A 19,960-nucleotide genomic window follows, 5' to 3' on the forward strand; every position below is an offset into this window, starting at 1 on the left:
AAGAGACTCTAAGTGCAAGGTATTAAACTGAAATTCTACATTTGCAGCCCCTTGCTCGCTATAGACCTTTCTCCTCTATTTTACTCTGAGACCAAACCACTGGCAATGACCTTCATCAACTCAGACTTCTGTGGCTTTTTTCCCCCTCTGTGACTTCATCTACTCTCTGTGATTGTCCTATTATCTCAAAGAAAGAAGTAGCTTTATTCCTTCATCCATATTAAAACTTTTAAGAACTGAATCTACTGCTCTTCCCATCCTTTCTTAAAAAACTGCTTTATTGAGAGAATTCATTCAATTCAACCATTTTTAAAAATGTACAACTTAATGGATTTCAGTATAGTCACAGATATGGGCAACCATCACCGTGTTGTTTTAGAACATTTTCATCACCTCAAAAAGAAACTTCATATCCTTCAGCTATAAACACTTTTACTTCTCACTCCATCCCCAACTCTGAGCCACTGCTAATACTGATCTAATTTTTATTAGATTTTGCTATTCTAGACTTTCATATGAATGGGATCAAACAGTACCTGTTTTCTGTGACTGGCTCCATTCACTCAGCATAATGTTTTCAAGGTCTATTTACATTGTAGCAAGTATTGGTACTTCATTCCTTTTTATGGCTGAATAGTATTCCATTGTATGGATAAACCACTGTATTTTACCTATTTGCTAATGGATATTTGGGTTCTTTCTATCTTCTGGCTACTATGAATAATGCTGCTACAAACATTTGTTACAAATTTGTGTAAACACTAAAAAATCTGTTTAATGTTTTGTTTTGTGAGAAAATACATATAACAAAGCTTACCATTTTAGCCATTTTTAAAGTGTACAGTTCAGTGGTATTAAGTACATCCCTTCTTGATTGTGCAACCATTACCACCATCCATCTCCAGAACTTTTTCATCCTCCCATACAGGAACTATATCCATTAAACAATAACTCCTGATTCCACCCTCCCCAAACATGTTTTAACTTGTCTACGCATATGCCTAGGAGTAGCATTGTTGGGTCATATGCTAACTGGCTTTAATAGTTTAAATAACTACAAAATGATTTCCAAAGACCTGTGTCATTTTAGATTTCTACCAGCAACGTATGAGGGTTCTCATTGCTCCACATCTTTGCCAACGCTTGTTATCTTTTTGATAAAGGCATGCTAGGGGTGTAAAGTAGTAACTCACTGTGATTCTGATTTGCATTTTCCTAATGGTAAGGATATTTTCATGTGTTTATAGGCCATCTTTCTATGTTCTTTGAAGATATGTCTACTCAGAGCCTTCTTCCATTTTTTAATTGGGTAAATTGTCTATTATTCTTGAATTCAAAGGTCTCTTCCGTATTCTACATACAAGTCTGCTGACAGATACAGGAGCTGCAAATATTTTCTCTCAGTCTTGATAGTATCTTTTGAAGTACAAAAGTTTTAATATGTCAAATAGTCCAATATATACATTTTTTTCTTTGGTTGCTCAAGCTTTGCAGGTCATAGCTAAGAGTTCTTTGGCAGATCCTAAGTCATCTAGACTTGCCTCTATATTTTCTTCTGTTTTATATTTTTGATCTTACATTTAGTTTTTTTTTTTTTTAAGATTTTATTTATTTATTCATGAGACACAGAGAGAGAGAGAGAGAGAGAGAGAGAGGCAGGCAGAGACACAGGCAGAGGGAGAAGCAGGTTCCACGCAGGAAGCCCGATGCAGGACTTGATCTCAGGTCTCCAGGATCACGTCCTGGGCCGAAGGCGGTGCTAAACCACTGAGACATCAGGGCTGCCCTGCATTTAGTTTTTTGATCCACTTTGAGTTATTTTTTTATATATGGTGTGAGGTAAGGTTCCAGCTTTATCCTTTAGAATGAAACTATCCAGTTGTCTTACCATCATTTGTCAAAAAGAGTTTTCTTTCCCCATTGAATGCTCTTAACAAGCTTTTTGAAAAGCAGCTGACCACTGATATATGGCTTTTTTCTGGACTCTCAATTATTTTTTTTAAAAGACTTTAATTATTTATTTGAGGTGGGGGGAGAAGGACAGAACACACATGAGCACGGGAGGGACAAAGGGAGAGGGGAAGCAGATGCCCCACTGAGTAGGGAGCCTGACTCAGGGTTCCATCCCAGAACCCCGGGATTATGACCTGGGCTGAAGGCAGCCACGTAACTGGCTAAACCACCTAGGCATCCTTGGACTCTCGATTCTATTCCATTGATCAATATGTCTCTCCTTGTGCCAGTGCCATATCATCTTGATTACCATTGCTCCGTATTAAGTTTTGCAATTGGGAAGCATGACTCTTACTGTATTTTTTTTTTTTCTTGAAAACTAGTTTGGTTATTCTAAGTACCTTGCAATTCCATATAAACTTTAGAATCAGGTTGTTACTTTCTTTTTGTGTGTGTGTGTGTGGTAAAAATATATACATATACATTTCTTTTTTTTTTATTTTTTATTGGTGTTCAATTTATCAACATACAGAATAACCCCCAGTGCCCGTCACCCATTCACTCCCACCCCCCGCCCTCCTCCCCTTCTACCACCCCTAGTTCGTTTCCCAGAGTTAGCAGTCTTTACGTTCTGTCTCCCTTTCTGATATTTCCCACACATTTCTTCTCCCTTCCCTTATATTCCCTTTCACTATTATTTATATTCCCCAAATGAATGAGAACATATAATGTTTGTCCTTCTCCGACTTACTTCACTCAGCATAATACCCTCCAGTTCCATCCACGTTGAAGCAAATGGTGGGTATTTGTCATTTCTAATAGCTGAGTAATATTCCATTGTATACATAAACCACATCTTCTTTATCCACTCATCTTTCGATGGACCCCGAGGCTCCTTCCACAGTTTGGCTATTGTGGCCATTGCTACTATAAACATCGGGGTGCAGGTGTCCTGGCGTTTCATTGCATCTGTATCTTTGGGGTAAATCCCCAACAGTGGAATTGCTGGGTCATAGGGCAGGTCTATTTTTAACTCTTTGAGGAACCTCCACACAGTTTTCCAGAGTGGCTGCACCAGTTCACATTCCCACCAACAGTGTAAGAGGGTTCTCTTTTCTCCGCATCCTCTCCAACATTTGTGGTTTCCTGCCTTGTTAATTTGCCCCATTCTCACTGGTGTGAGGTGGTATCTCATGTGGTTTTAATTTGTATTTCCCTGATGGCAAGTGATGCAGAGCATTTTCTCATGTGCATGTTGGCCATGTCTATGTCTTCCTCTGTGAGATCTCTCTTCATGTCTTTTGCCCATTTCATGATTGGATTGTTTGTTTCTTTGGTGTTGAGTTTAGTAAGTTCTTTATAGATCTTGGAAACTAGCCCTTTATCTGATATGTCATTTGCAAATATCTTCTCCCATTCTGTAGGTTGTCTTTTAGTTTTGTTGACTGTATCCTTTGCTGTGCAAAAGCTTCTTATCTTGATGAAGTCCCAGTAGTTCATTTTTGCTTTTGTTTCTTTTGCCTTTGTGGATGTATCTTGCAAGAAGTTACTGTGGCCGAGTTCAAAAAGGGTGTTGCCTGTGTTCTTCTCTAGGATTTTGATGGAATCTTGTCTCACATTTAGATCTTTCATCCATTTTGAGTTTATCTTTGTGTATGGTGAAAGAGAGTGGTCTAGTTTCATTCTTCTGCATGTGGATGTCCAATTTTCCCAGCACCATTTATTGAAGAGACTGTCTTTCTTCCAATGGATAGTCTTTCCTCCTTTATCAAATATTAGTTGACCATAAAGTTCAGGGTCTACTTCTGGGTTCTCTATTCTGCTCCACTGATCTATGTGTCTGTTTTTGTGCCAGTACCACACTGTCTTGATGACCACAGCTCTGTAGTACAACCTGAAATCTGGCATTGTGATGCCCCCAGATATGGTTTTCTTTTTTAAAATTCCCCTGGCTATTCGGGGTCTTTTCTGATTCCACACAAATCTTAAAATAATTTGTTCTAACTCTCTGAAGAAAGTCCATGGTATTTTGATAGGGATTGCATTAAACGTGTATATTGCCCTGGGTAACATTGACATTTTCACAATATTAATTCTGCCAATCCATGAGCATGGAATATTTTTCCATCTCTTTGTGTCTTCCTCAATTTCTTTCAGAAGTGTTCTATAGTTTTGAGGGTATAGATCCTTTACCTCTTTGGTGAGGTTTATTCCTAGGTATCTTATGCTTTTGGGTGCAATTGTAAATGGGATTGACTCCTTAATTTCTCTTTCTTCAGTCTCATTGTTAGTGTATAGAAATGCCACTGATTTCTGGGCATTGATTTTGTATCCTGCCACGCTACCAAATTGCTGTATGAGTTCTAGCAATCTTGGGGTGGAGACTTTTGGGTTTTCTAGGTACAGTATCATGTCATCAGCGAAGAGGGAGAGTTTGACTCTTCTTTGCCAATTTGAATGCCTTTAATGTCTTTTTGTTGTCTGCTGAGGCTAGGACTTCTAGTACTATGTTGAATAGCAGTGGTGAGAGTGGACATCCCTGTCTTGTTCCTGATCTTAGGGGAAAGGCTCCCAGTGCTTCCCCATTGAGAATGATATTTGCTGTGGGCTTTTCGTAGATGGCTTTTAAGATGTTGAGGAATGTTCCCTCTATCCCTACACTCTGAAGAGTTTTGATCAGAAATGGATGCTGTATTTTGTCAAATGCTTTCTCTGCATCTAATGAGAGGATCATATGGTTCTTGGTTTTTCTCTTCCTGATATGATGAATCACATTGATTGTTTTACAAGTGTTGAACCAGCCTTGTGTCCTGGCGATAAATCCTACTTGGTCATGGTGAATAATTTTCTTAATGTACTGTTGGATCCTATTGGCTAGTATCTTATTGAGAATTTTTGCATCCAAGTTCATCAGGGATATTGGTCTGTAATTCTCCTTTTTGGTGGGGTCTTTGTCTGGTTTTGGAATTAAGGTGATGCTGGCCTCATAGAACGAATTTGGAAGTACTCCATCTCTTTCTATCTTTCCAAACAGCTTTAGGAGTATAGGTATGATTTCTTCTTTAAACGTTTGATAGAATTCCCCTGGGACTCTTGTGCCTTGGGAGGTTTTTGATGACTGCTTCAATCTTCCCTGGTTATTGGCCTGTTCAGGTTTTCTATTTCTTCCTGTTCCAGTTTTGGTAGTTTGTGGCTTTCCAGGAATGCGTCCATTTCTTCTAGATTGCCTAATTTATTGGCGTATAGCTGTTCATAATATGTTTTTAAAATCGTTTGTATTTCCTTGGTGTTGGTAGTGATCTCTCCTTTCTCATTCATGATTTTGTTAATTTGAGTCTTCTCTCTCTTCTTTTTAATAAGGCTGGCTAATGGTTTATCTATCTTATTAATTCTTTCAAAGAACCAACTCCTGGTTCTGTTGATCTGTTGCACAGTTCTTCTGGTCTCGATTTCGTTGAGTTCTGCTCGAATCTTTATTAACTCTCTTCTTTTCCTGGGTGTAGGATCTATTTGCTGTTTTTTCTCTAGCTCCTTTATGTGTAAGGTTAGCTTTTCTATTTGAGTTCTTTCCAGTTTTTGAATGGATGCTTGTATTGCGATGTATTTCCCCCTTAGGACTGCTTTTGCTGCATCCCAAAGATTTTGAACAGTTGTATCTTCATTCTTATTAGTTTCCATGAATCTTTTTAATTCTTGCTTAATTTCCTGGTTGACCCATTCATCTTTTAGCAGGATGGTCCTTAACCTCCACGTGTTTGAGGTCCTTCCAAACTTCTTGTTGTGATTTAGTTCTAATTTCAAGGCATTATGGTCTGAGAATATGCAGGGGACGATCCCAATCTTTTGGTATCGGTTCAGACCCGATTTGTGACCCAGTATGTGGTCTATTCTGGAGAAAGTTCCATGTGCACTTGAGAAGAATGTGTATTCAGTTGAGTTTGGATGTAAAGTTCTGTAGATATCTGTGAAATCCATCTGGTCCAGTGTATCATTTAAAGCTCTCGTTTCTTTGGAGATGTTGTGCTTAGAAGACCTATCGTGTATAGAAAGAGCTAGATTGAGGTCACCAAGTATAAGTGTATTGTTATCTAAGTATTTCTTTACTTTGGTTAATAATTGATTTGTATATTTGGCAGCTCCCACATTCGGGGCATATATATTGAGGATTGTTAAGTCCTCTTGTTGGATAGATCCTTTAAGTATGATATAGTGTCCCTCTTCATCTCTCACTACAGTCTTCGGGGTAAATTTTAGTTTATCTGATATAAGGATGGCTACCCCTGCTTTCTTTTGAGGACCATTCGAATGGTAAATGGTTCTCCAACCTGTAGGTGTCCTTCTGTCTAAAATGAGTCTCTTGTAGACAGCAAATAGATGGGTCCTGCTTTTTTATCCAGTCTGACACCCTGCGCCTTTTGATGGGGTCATTAAGCCCGTTCACGTTCAGAGTTACTATTGAGAGATATGAGTTTAGTGTCATCATGATATCTATTCAGTCCTTGTTTTTGTGGATTGTTCCACTGAACTTCTTCTTAAAGGGGAATTTTAAGAGTCCCCCTTAAAATTTCTTGCAGAGCTGGTTTGGAGGTCACATATTCTTTCAGTTTCTGCCTGTCTTGGGAGCTCTTTATCTCTCCTTCCATTTTGAATGAGAGCCTTGCTGGATAAAGTATTCTTGGTTGCATGTTCTTCTCATTTAGGACCCTGAATATATCCTGCCAGCCCTTTCTGGTCTGCCAGGTCTCTGTGGAGAGGTCTGCTGTTACCCTAATACTCCTCCCCATAAAAGTCAGGGATTTCTTGTCTCTTGCTGCTTTAAGGATCTTCTCTTTATCTTTGGAATTTGCAAGCTTCACTATTAAATGTCGAGGTGTTGAACGGTTTTTATTGATTTTAGGGGGGGATCTCTCTATTTCCTGGATCTGAATGCCTGTTTCCCTTCCCAGATTAGGAAAGTTTTCAGCTAGAATTTGTTCAAATACATATTCTGGCCCTCTGTCCCTTTCGGCGCCCTCGGGAACCCCAATTAAACGTAGGTTTTTCTTCCTCAGGCTGTTGTTTATTTACCTTAATCTATCTTCATGGTCTTTTAATTGTTTGTCTCTTTTTTCCTCAGTTTCCCTCTTTGCCATCAACTTGTCTTCTATGTCACTCACTCGTTCTTCCACCTCGTTAACCCTCGTCGTTAGGACTTCTAGTTTGGATTGCATCTCATTCAATTGATTTTTAATTTCTGCCTGATTAGCTCTAAATTCTGCAGTCATGAAGTCTCTTGAGTCCTTTGTGCTTTTTTCTAGAGCCACCAGTAGCTGTATAATAGTGCTTCTGAATTGGCTTTCTGACATTGAATTGTAATCCAGATTTTGTAACTCTGTGGGAGAGAGGACTGTTTCTGATTCTTTCTTTTGAGGTGAGGTTTTCCTTCTAGTCATTTTGCTCAGTGCACAGTGGCCAAAAACGAGTTGTATTGGGAAAAGGAAAAAAAGAAAGGAGAGAAAGAAGGAAAGAAAAGAGAAAGAGAAAAAAGAAAAAAGGAAGAAAAAAAAAAGAAAAAGAGAAAGAAAAAGAAAGGAAAAAAAGGGTGGGGGAAGGAAACAAATCAAAAAGCAAAACAAACCGAAACAAAACAAAACAAAACAACAACAACAACAAAAAAAACACAGGGGAGTATCTTCTGATTCTGTATACTTTAAGTCCCTTGACTTCCCCTGGAACTTGTCGGTCTAGCTGGTCTTCTGGGGGAGGGGTGTTTTGTGCTGATTTTCAGGTGTTAGCACTTGGGGGAGCTGCTCTGCCCCCTGCCTGGTGCAGGGCTCAGTGGGGGTTGTTTACCCCGTGAGGCCCCAGGAGGAACAACTGCAGTGGCGGGGCCAGCTCTGGAGCCCTGAAGTCAGCCCCGGCAGTAGCTCCAGAAATCTCCGTCTGCAGGGCCTGGAGGCTCCGGGGCGGGGCCGCTGATCTGCTGAGCTCGGGGCAGGAGCGTCCTCGCTGTCCTTGGCCCTCCCGGCCTCTGCCTGTCCCGGGGGAGGCGGGATCCTGGGCTGTGTCCCGGCGCCCTGTGCTCCGGGGCCTGCGCTGTTGGATTCGCGCTCCCGCCCCGCAGCCCCCTCCGCGGAGCCGCCGCCCGAGCCCCTCCGAGCTGCTCCGGGTCCCGCCGTGCGCGCTGCGGCCCTTAGGGAGCTCGGCGCACTCTCCTGGGCGCGCAGTTGCTCTGTTATTGTCCCAGGGAGCCCGAGGGCATCCCCGCCCTCCTGGGTCCTGCTCCAACTCCCTGCGAGGCCTTTCCTCCCGGGAAGGTTGGTTCAGCTCCTGCTCCTCCGGGACGGGGCTCTCCTGTCCTGGGGACACTCGCCCCGGCCTCAGCCCGGCTCCTCGCGGGGCCCCTCCCCCTTGGAGGCCTTTTGTTTCTTTATTTCTTTTTCCTCGTCTTCCTACCTTGGTAGAAGCGCGAACTCTTCTCACTGTAGCATTCCAGGTGTTCTCTCTTTAATTCTCAGGCCGAATTCATAGATTTTCAGGAAAATTTGAAGGTTTTCTAGGTAATTTGGTGGGGACAGGTGATTTGGAGACCCTACTCTTCCGCCGTCTTGCCCCTCCTCTGCCAGGTTGTTACTTTCTACAGAGAAGTCAGCTGCGATTCTGACAGCAACCTAGGTGAATCTGTAGATCCGTTTTGGAAATACTGCTATCCTAACAATGTTAAATCTTGTGATCCGTGAACATGAAATGTTTTCAATTTATTTAGATCTTCAATTTCTTCTTAAGTATTTTATCTTTGGTGGTATTACTGCTATATATAGCAGCAAGTCTATTAATATTAAAAATCCAACAATAAGTTGTTATAATTATCAGTCAACCATCTGTCATTGTTTCCATAGCACATTATAGCTACCTCCTCTATGCTGTTTTGGAAAATTTATACATACACATTACATTTCTACATGTTATAAGCCCAACAATATATTCTATACATGTTTTATACAACTACACTTTAAATCAGTTAAGACAATAAAGGAGAAAACATGCATTTATAATATTTTTTATAATTTCTTTACTGGTACTTTTTGTTTATGTGTATTTGAGTTATTAACTGAAATTACTTGGTTTTGGTCTGAAGAACCTCCTATAATATTTTTTGCAAGTTAGGTCTGCTAGCAACAAATTCCCCCAGTTTTTATTTATCTAGGTAAGTCTTTACTTCTCTTCATCACGAACAACAGCTTTACTGGATATAGGATAGTTGGTTCAGTTTCTTTCCTAAAGCACTTTGAGTCCACCATCTTCTAGCCTCCTTTGTTTCTGCTGAGAAGTGAGCCATAAATCTTTTGGGGTTCCCTTGTAAGTGGGAAGTAGTTTTTCTTTGCCTGCTCTGAATATTTTCTCCTTGTCCTTCACTTTGAACACTTTTACTATGATGTGTCTGTTTGTGGTCTTTATGTGTTTATCCTACTTGGAGTTTGTTGAGCGTCCTGGGTGTATATGTTGTTTTTCAATAAATTTGGGAAGTTTTCAGCCATTCTTTCTTTGAATATTTTTTCTTCTCCTTTCTCTCTCCTCTTACTGTGGCACTCCCATTACATATGTTTAATTGTTAATTACATTTCTCTGAGGCTCTGTTCATTTTTCTTCATTTTTTTTCCTATCTGTTCTTAGGCCTACACAAATCTAGTTTCCAGTTGGCTTTTTTAATGCCAGTCAATTCTACTGTTGAGTCCTTCCAGTGATTTTTAAAAATTTTAGTTTACCTAACTATTCAACTCCAGCATTTCTACTTGATTCTTTTTTATAATGTTCATCTTTTTATTGATATTCTCTTTTGATGCATCATTGTCATCATATAGTCCTTTAATCATGCTTTCCTTTAGTTCTGTGAACATATTTCTAATGACTAATTTGAAGCCTTAGTCTATTAAACCTGAATGTTCATTCACTCTCTGTGAATAAGCAGTCTCTGTTGCTTGTTTGTTTGCTTTCCTAGTGTTTGGGCCATACTCTTATTTCTTTGATTTCTTTGTATGTCTCATTATTTTTGTTAGAAACTGGACATTTCAGATAATATGCTAGATCTCTGTACCTCTAGCTTGTTATTGTTATTTGCTTGTTTAGTGACTAGCTAGATTATTTTAGTGAAGTCTATTTCTCCCCTGCAGTGTGAAACCTTTGTTAGAGAGGCATAGCTTTGGGTATGCCCATAGTCACCCAGGGAGAACAGTGGGACCTGATAGGGTTCCATTACCCCTCTTTCTTGGACTACACTCAGCTGCTGCAGATTGCTCTATTGTTTTCAATAGACCATAAATTCCTTTACAAGCTAATCCAATCTAATTGTAGCTCCTTTGATAAAATAATTTCTGAGGTCATGTTGATATTTGTTCTGATCTCCAAGAACTCCTTTCAGTTGTCTTATTCCACAGATCTCTCCTAGGAGCTAGTTGGCCTATAGTATAGTCTGTATCTTCCTTATCATAACCTTCACCATAACCTCCACTGCTTCTGAGAATGTCCTCAGCTTTAAGCTTTCCCAGGCTTATTGCAAATGATGTCAGTTACTTTCAAGGAAATATACAGTTAAGGTTTTAACTGCTTGCTTCTTCCCCAAGGAGAATTTTTGTGCCAGAGCTCTGGGACTAAAGGTGGAGAAAATGGCAAGCCTTTCTCTGAGTGACATCTCACTTTAGGAACTTAGTGGTGGGGTGTGGGGCCAGCAGCCTGAGGTCCTCTCAGCTTGCCTTTCTTGGCATGGAACCACTATTTTAAAAGTGGGAAGTTTATTGTATTTTCAGAGAGTCCAAAAGATAGAGACTCTACCTGTTGAGTAGGGTTGTGCACAATTAAAGAAGCACCCTACCTCTTGATCTCACTTGCTTGAAACTTAGCCTCAGCTACAGAAATGAGGGCAGGATGAGAAGTGCTGAGGTTCTGCTCCTCTTAGGAAGGAAGCCTTCCTGTTGGGAGTTGGCGTAGAGGGGGCCCTTGGCTCTTGACTGCTACAGTCTGAGTGGAGTCTATGCCTTGCTGAGCGGGTAGAAGGAGAAGGAAGGGAGGAAACAGTCTTGGTTCAAAGATCACAACCTCTTACAGAACTGTTACTGAATGTTCATAGATTTTGAGTACATGACTTTTCATTTGTTATTTGCTTTTAGGACCATTTTCAGAGGTTTTGGAAAAAAGAGGCTTTTTTCCTCCAGTTTCACTGGTGAGTAACTGGTGACTGGTGAGTCAGGGGAATACGGCATATTGTCACCCCAGAAATGTCACCCCAATCTTCTCCCATTTTGTCTTTCATCAATTCTAACAATGCTTTTGTACCTACCATTCCATATCTAGGCATGATTTAGATCTCAGATCAAATGTCACCTTCTCATAGATGTCTTCCCTGATCACACTATATAAAGTATGCTATCACATTATCTTATTTTCTTCATAGCAATTACCACTACTGAAAATACAGCATGAATACTAAAAGGTAAAAAAAAATTGCTAACCTAGTTACTTATTTCTTGACTATTTTGATTCTTCTAGGGCCTTGTCCCATTCATTACTTCTTTCTTGTATCTCCTATCTCTCTCTCCACCAGCTACTTCTATTTATAAACACTGTCCAATCTCCCTATCTTTACTAAAAATAAAACAAAACAAATTTCTTTTAGCTCAGTTAACATGGTCAAATTTATGTTTTCTTCTCTACCTTACTTCTTGAAAGAATATTAAAAAACCCATTGTATTTGTTTCCTCATTACCTTCATGATTTTTTGGCTTCTTAAGTATATGGATCATACCTCCTCTCCCCCACCAACTACTTAACTGAATTTGACCTCCAGAAGTTGACAATAATATCCCATTAATCAAAACACAGCAGGTTTTTCCTGATTTTTTTCTCTCTCCATTGAATTTACTGCTCTCCCTCCACTCCTTTTTAATTTTAAAGAAAAGCACAAAATGCCAAACAAAAATTCTACCTCCTGGAGACAAACCACTATCACCTTTTGCTGTGGATACTTACAGATCTTTTTAAGGGCAAGAATATGGATTTAAAAAATAGAACTCCTCCCCCCAACAAATAAAAAAATAAAAAATAGAACTAAGCCAAAAATAGAATAATATATTCTATTTTACATACTTAAAAACTGACTAGATCTTTATAGATCAAGAGATGAGTTTAGTTCTCATGCCCTTCTTCATTAGTTCTTATCTAATCTCCAAGTTTAGCATAAAAGAGTTATGGAAGAGAACAATATAGTTTCAGTCTATCTTCCTAGCCTACTGTCATGCCATTTATTTTGCCAATGAAAACTTCTACATCCTGTTATTTCATTAGCTAGAACTTTTTACAATGGTGGATACACTAGGTATTTAGAAAACTAAAAACTAAAAGAGAAATATTTAAATCCACCTAACATCTTTTTTTTACAAGGTACGTGTTAAGAATTTGCTGTTATCTGAGCAATTTATTTATTTATTTATTTATTGTCACAATAAATGATTCTAGTTTTTTTTTTTTTAAAGAGATCTTATTTATTTATTCATGATAGACATAGAGAGAGAGAGAGAGAGAGAGAGAGAGAGAGGGGGGCAGAGACACAGGCAGAGGGAGAAGCAGGCTCCGTACCAGGAGCCCGACGTGGGACTCGATCCCAGGACTCCAGGATCACACCCTGGGCTGAAGGTAGGCGCTAAACCGCTGAGCCACCCAGGGATCCCCATGATTCTAGTTTTTAAAGAAAACGTGCAAGCCAATCAATTGATTTGTTGTTCAAAGAGAAATTTGAAAATAATACTTTTTCAATTTAGGAGGAAAGTTGGATGGCTTAAACTTACGAGATGGTATATTGTTTTCCAAAGTTGCACCTAACTATATGGCTACATATACTGTACTTTATGAATAAGCTAAGAGATTTGAGGTTTAATTGTGACTATACTCAGTTTTTTCCTACCACACTGAGAAGCTATCCCAGCATAAGATTTATTTCCTCTATAGTTCCTGAACACACTAGTTACTTTTATGTCATATTTATGCCAGTGGTCTATCAATGGTACTATCTGATGTAATGACAGGTATATTACCAATTAAAAGATGGTGACCACATATGCTCATCTCCTAGCTTCTCTTCACCCTATGTGGTGCTATATTTTACATCAGATTCCAGTTAGGAACCAGGCTGCTCAACTAAGAATCACATCTGACTTCTTCATTTAAGTGTTCCAAAGTCTTCTACAGTATACATATAAATCATGATAATTATAAATATATAGAAGATTAACATATTCCCAATTTCTAGTTCATTATAAAAACAGTAACAAAATCCTTATCATGACAACAAATAGGCTTGATTAAGCAACATACTCGTAATCTGGCTTCTTTGGTATGAATATGTCTTGCGTATCATCGTCCATCTGTTGTAGGTCAACATAAAGGTCTGTAGTTCCACTTGCATTAAACTTTCCTTGAATATTTTGGCTGTATTGTTGAAGACGCTTCCATAAGTCATTGTAAAGACGTAATAATTTAGGGTATTCTCCTTCAAATGCCTGTTTCAAAAACATAGAAGCTGCCAAGCAAAAAAATAACATGGATAAGATAAACAATAAAATAAAATGTAGCAAATAAATTTTCTTTTATATATGATGATGGTAGAAGATATACTCTAATAAGGCTTTTTAAAATAATGCCAGTAAAGGTAATTTTTCTCTTACACTAATCACTGCATTTGATATGTGAATCACATATTTTGAAATCTAATCTATAAGAAAACAGGCAAATCAACAATTAGAACTAAAGATTTCAATTCCTTCTCTCGCAATAACTGATAAATCCAGTACACAGAAAGTCAGTAAGCATATAGAAAACCTAAACAATATCTAAATTCACTTGACATTTATATAATACTTCATCCAAAACAGCAAAGTACACATTTTGAAGTGCAATATGAAGATCAATAATATTTGATGCCATAAAACAGTCTAAATAGATACAAAAACTTTCAAGTTATACGAAGTATTAGAAATCAGTAGCAGAAAGAAATCTTTAAAAATCCTGGGTAAGTACCAGAAGCAGAATTGCCAGATCATATAGTTCTATTTTGAATTTTTTTGAGGAACCTCCACAATATTTTCCACAGTGGCTGCACCAATTTACATTCCCATCAACAGTGTAAAAGGGTTCCTTTTTCTCCACATTAGGATCACTTCTTATTTCTTGTCTTTTTGATTCTAGCCATTCTGACAGATGTGAGGTAATAGCTCACTATGGTTTTAATTTGCGTTTCCCTGATGATTAATGATGCTGAGCATCTTTTCACGTACCTGTTGGTATTCCTTCTTCTGGAAAAATGTCTATGCCCATGTTTAATTAGGTGATTTATTAGTATTTTTTGTACTAAGTTGTATGAGTTCTTTATATATATTGGATAGTAACCCCTTATCAGATATATTATTTGCAAACATCCTCTCTCATTCAGACCTTTTTAAAACTCAAAGAAGCCCTATTTAAGATAAACAGATATTAAAATGCAAGTTTTAAATAGAAAATCCAATCAAAGCCTAAAACATGAAGTTTTGAATGGAGAATCAGACTTTAAAAAACAACAACAAAACCACCTGTGGTTATCCCCTTCTGCAAACTATATATCCATATAATTAGGACAGAATAACTGCTTGCCTATAACTGGCTATGATCAGTAGAAGGTTTCTTAGTTGTTTTTCCATAATATCAGCAACACAAAGTTACAGAATCCACCAACTGGGTATGCATTCTATCCCACAACCATCCCTTTTAGCAGGAATATAAAGCATACATATTCTCCTCCAAACTAACTAGTTCATTTTGAATCCACTTACAATATGAAGATGACCACCTTTATTATTACCCCACAGAAAAAAATAAAGGTCACCCAAAAAATCCTTCCAACTTCTTACCTTCCACTCCCCCTAAATATTTCTAGTTTCCAGCTTTCCTCACAGGAACCAAGTACCATTCCATAAAACACACATAACAGTCTGAGAAAAACAGTAATAATACTACCATCAATAATAGGATTACTGAAAACAGCTCATGGGATTTTGGGGGGGTAGTTGTCACTGTCCTTTCAATATATCCCAAGAAGGCCAAAAAAACAATTACTATAAAGTAGTCAAATGAGTAAAGTAAAAAGTCAAATGTGAGTGCCTCTCTGTATGGTTTTGCCACCAACTGGACAAACATTTGCATTAAGATTTTCCATTTTACTTTTGATATTTAGTAATTTCTTTTTTCATTTTCATTCCATTTTATAACTATATAAAATATTTACATGACTTCGAAGTTAAACCTACACAACAAAGTACGTTCAAAGAAGTCTAGCTTCTATCCCTGGTCTCTCCAATATATTCTTCACACACAACCCTTCTTCCACTCTTGGTAGTCATTTTTCTGGACTTTATGGTTTATTCTTCCATTTCTTAAAAATATAAGCCAAAATGTGTATTTATACCACTCCATATCTTGGGTAAACAAGAGCACACTACACATATATTTCTCCACTTTTTAAACTTAATATATCTTAGAGATCATTCCATAGTAGCATATATATATTCCTCATTCAGGTTTTTGTTTTGTTTTTGGCCTCTTTTTCTCATTATTTGAAATAGCTGCATGGCATTACATCCTATGTATGCACCAGTTTGTTTAATCACCTAAGTGATGAAGATTTGGGCTACTTCCAGTTTTTTTTATTCCAAATAATGATCCAATGAATAGTCCTGTGAATACGCCTTTCCACAGTTTTGCTGGTGCATCTGTAGAATGGATCCTTAGGAGAATTGCTGAGTAAGAAAGCAAATGCTTACATGATTTTGTTAAGATACTCATGAACTCCCCTCCATAAGGTCTGTATTTGAATTCACAATGTATAAGGACATTTCTCCACAAGATTATTAACGGAGTGTGTTTTTAAGCTTTTTTGATTTTATCCCTATTTGATACATGAGAAATGGTGTCTCTATGTATGTTTATTTTGCATTTCTTGAGTCATGGAGGACACTGAGCATCTTTTCCAAATAAAAGGTAGGTGTGTATATATATATATATATATATATATATATATATATATATATATATATTTATTTATTTATTTTTAGGGTTGTTAGCCTTTTTCTTAACATCTTTTTATATTTAGGATATTAGCATCTTTTCTTTGATGTAAGTTATATTTTTCAAGTTTTCACTTGTCCTTTTATTCTGCTTAAGGTTTTTTCCTGCCATGTACAACTTTTAATATAGTCAAATAATCAGTCTTTTCATGATTGCTTCTGGATGTTAAATCAGAGAAGTTTTCTCTATTCCTAACTTAATTATGTTTTCTTCCAGCACTTGAATGGATTCATAGTTTACATTTGATTCTTTGATCCCTTTGGAATTTATCCTGATATTTGAGGTAAACTGGGGATATTTTCCCCTGAGCTCTTCTTATTTCACTCTACTCTTCAATTCTGAGCACTTTATCCATTTCCATAACAACTGGGTCACATTATGCATTCAACAAATCCCCATGGAGGACTTAATTAAATATCTGAATCTCATATTTGCTTTCTTCTTTTACCTCAACGAAAACTGCTCCATATTTTATCAATGATGACATAAAATGTTCACTGCAAGGATCAAATATATATAAAAGTATAATGAAAAAGGTAAAAATTATTTGATATTCTATTATCCTGTGATAATCATCCCTATGTTTTTGTGCCATCCTTTCATGTCCCTGTGTATCATACATACATACTGTTGCTTTCTAAGAGTATTTTACAATAGGATCTCATTTAGCTTGTAAGTGCTTATTATTCTTTTAATAAAAGGTATTTTTCCTTTTAGTTTTTCCTCCTCAGATTTCCGAATTCCTGAAGCCTTTAAAAATTAATTTAACACATTAGGCATCCATTTCAACTGAATGTCATTTATATAATGAACACTGTGCTTTGTGACAGGAGCATAATATGGAACAGAGGCACACAGATAAGCTTTTCCTAGAGCCTGGTAAAAGATACAGACAAGCAAGGAGGTGAGCCATTATGATACAGTGGGATAATTACATTGGCGACATAGAAGAGCTTTAGGGGAGCAGACAGAGGATGTCATACCCATATCTGAGCATGTGTATGGGGAGGGAGACATCAAAAGAACACTTCATTTCTCAACTGAGAATGGGAAGACTAATGTGAGTTATCCAGATGAGGGGGAGGATAGAGACACGTGTTTCAGGTACTTGTAAGTACTGAGGAGAGCGTGATTCATTCACAAACTAATACTCCACTACAGAGATAAAAAATTAGAAAGGAAAAAAAAAAAAAAAAGAGTGCTGATAAGAAGGGACCAGAAAAGTCACATTGGGAATGTATCTTGGGAATAATAGCAGAGGGTGGAGGTGGGGGTGGAGAAGAATGGAGACAGATCAGGGCTCCCACTGTAACAATTAAAGAAGCCATATATATTTTTATAAATTCAAGCTTGGACCAAGCAGAGGTTCTCCTATGCTGGAGAAGAAACTAGCAGAGCTTTTAGTGGTTCATGGGATAGAAGATTTTTGAAGCTTAAGGACTCTCAACCCTAGTGTCCCATGGAAGATTTACTTAGTTATGGACTTGTAAGGGAAGCTGGGGAAGTAGGTCTAAAACTTCAAAGGGCAGAGGTAAACTATCCTTCATACTGTGGAAACATATCATAGGAAACAAAGGCCAGCTATGGGGGAGAGATCATGCCACAAACACAAGCAAGTCTTCCTTCCTATGAAGACGTTCACTAGATTCTGCAGTTTCATGAAGCGGAAAGCTGAAGAGCCTTGTCTGAAAACCACTGAATGGCAGATTAAAATCAATTATTTCGGGACACCTGGGTGGCTCAGTGGTTAAGGGTCTGCCTTTGGCTCAGGTCATGATCCTGGAGTCCCAGGATCAAGTCCCGCATCAGGCTCCCTGCATGGAGCCTGCTCTCCCTCTGCCTGTGAATCTGCCTCTCTCTCTGTGTGTCTCTCATGAATAAATCAAAATCTTTAAAAAAAATCAATTATTTCAGGGATGAAGAGGCAAAGACCCTCCAGCCTCTCAATTAAAAGCCTGGGAGAAGCATGCCCAAGGAAAAGGAAAAATTAGAGATAGACTGAGTCTTATTAAAACTGCAACTACCTTAATCCATCCTAATCCCAGAATGAAGTGAAATGATCAACCTATATATGTACAACTAGATTGCCAAAGGGGGATAAAAGAAACCAGTTAAATCAGATTATGTAACAAAATCTTATAAATCAGTAAGATAGTTCCATAGAAATGAACAGAAACTTTGAAAAAGAACATTATCTAAATAGCCTATAAATATATGGAAAAAGTGAGAATCATTAATCACTAGGGGAATACAATTAAGACTACAATGTGATTTGACTAAATGTCCACCAGAATAGTTAAAGGGAAAAAAAACACAAACAATACCAAGTGTTGACAAGGATATAGGAAAAAGCAGACTGCCTCAAAGAGTTTAAATTGGTGCAACATTTGAAAACTCTTCAGCAGTAACTATTCAAACTGACCATATGTAAACTCTATTACATACTAGTTTCCACAGCTGCTGTGACAAATTACCATAAATTTGGTGGTTTAAAACAATATAAATGTATTATCTTGCAGATCTGGAGGTCTGAAGTACAAAACTGATCTAAGCCAAAATCAAGTTATCAACAGGCTATGTTCTTTCTGATGGTCCTAAAGGAGTTTTTCCTTGACTTCTCCACCTGCCTAAACCACTTGGCTTGTGGGCCCCTTCCAGCAGTTGTATTACAAGCTCTAACTTCTATTTCAATAGTTACATCTCCTCTTCTGACTCTTCTGCTCCTCATACCCTTCTAAAGGCCTCTGTGATTATACTGGGCCCACCCAGATGATCCAGGACAATCTTTCCATCTCAGAGCCACAAATCACATCTGCAAAATCCTTTCTGCCACCTAAGGTAACACATGCAAATCTCTATGAGGCATGTAATTCTGTCTACTACAAGTACCTATTTTCCATTCCCAGGTTTTTTCCCAGTAAAAATGGACAGATTTCTCATAAGAGCATTACTTAATATAGCTCAAAATATGAAATAACCCAAATGCCCATCAATAATATGGTGGATAAATATATTATGGTATATTCACAAAATGGAACATTTTACAACACTGATAATAACCTACAAATGCATGCAACAATATAGAGGATTCTTAGAAACACGTTGAGTGAGAGGTATCAGGCAGCAAACATAAGACTTACAATATGGAAAATTTTATCTGCATAAAATAAAAATTTAAAAAGAATCTATGTCATTAGAAATGAGTGAATACTCTTGTCATAACGGAGAGTGCCTGGCAAAAACTAGGAGACCTGAGGGGAGCTTCTGGGTCAGGTAATACTTTGTTTCTTGATCTTTTTTTTTTTTTTTTAAAGATTTTATTCATTTATTCATGAGAGACAGAGAGAAAGAGAGAGAGGTAAAGACACAGGCAGAAGGAGAAGCAGGCTCCACGCAGGGAGCCCGATGCGGGACTCGATCCTGGGACCCCAGAATTACACCCTGGGCCAAAGGTAGGCGCTAAACTGCTGAGGCACCCGGGGATCCTGTTTCTCGATCTTGATGCTGTTCTTCATTTTGGCTACATGGCTATATTAAGGTTTGAAAAATTTATTTAGGTGTATAGTTATGATACTTAACCCTTTTTTCTTTATGAGTCTGATACTATAATAAATGACTTTTTAAGAGTAATGCGGGGGTGCCCAGGTGGCTCAGTCAATTAAGTGTCTGACTCTTGATTTCAGCTCAGGCTATGATCTCAGGGTCGAGGGAGCCCTGTGTCGGGTTCCTTGCTCAGCATGGTGTCTGCTTGTCCCTCTCCCTCTGCTCCCCGTCCACCACCTGCTCACACACTTTATCTCTAACATAGATAAATAAATACAATCTTTAAAAAAAAAAGAGTAATGGAAAATCAATGAAAAATTTTTAATCTTTTAAGGTT

At 38.0% G+C, this 19,960-nt stretch overlaps 1 protein-coding gene across 2 annotated transcripts in view; it reads right to left on the reverse strand.

Moving 5' to 3' along the window:
- The window catches only part of COG5 (component of oligomeric golgi complex 5), a 298,194-nt gene that overhangs the window by 62,852 nt on the left and 215,382 nt on the right, over nt 1-19,960 (reverse strand). For both annotated transcript variants that reach the window (XM_072791548.1, XM_072791549.1), the window contains one exon: nt 13,297-13,501. In XM_072791548.1, the coding sequence (XP_072647649.1) occupies nt 13,297-13,501 (205 nt within the window). The remainder of the gene's footprint in view (nt 1-13,296; nt 13,502-19,960) is intronic.

This window comes from Canis lupus, chromosome 21 (genome assembly GCF_048164855.1).
Source record: "Canis lupus baileyi chromosome 21, mCanLup2.hap1, whole genome shotgun sequence".
In the NCBI taxonomy this organism is placed as follows: Eukaryota; Metazoa; Chordata; class Mammalia; order Carnivora; family Canidae; genus Canis; species Canis lupus.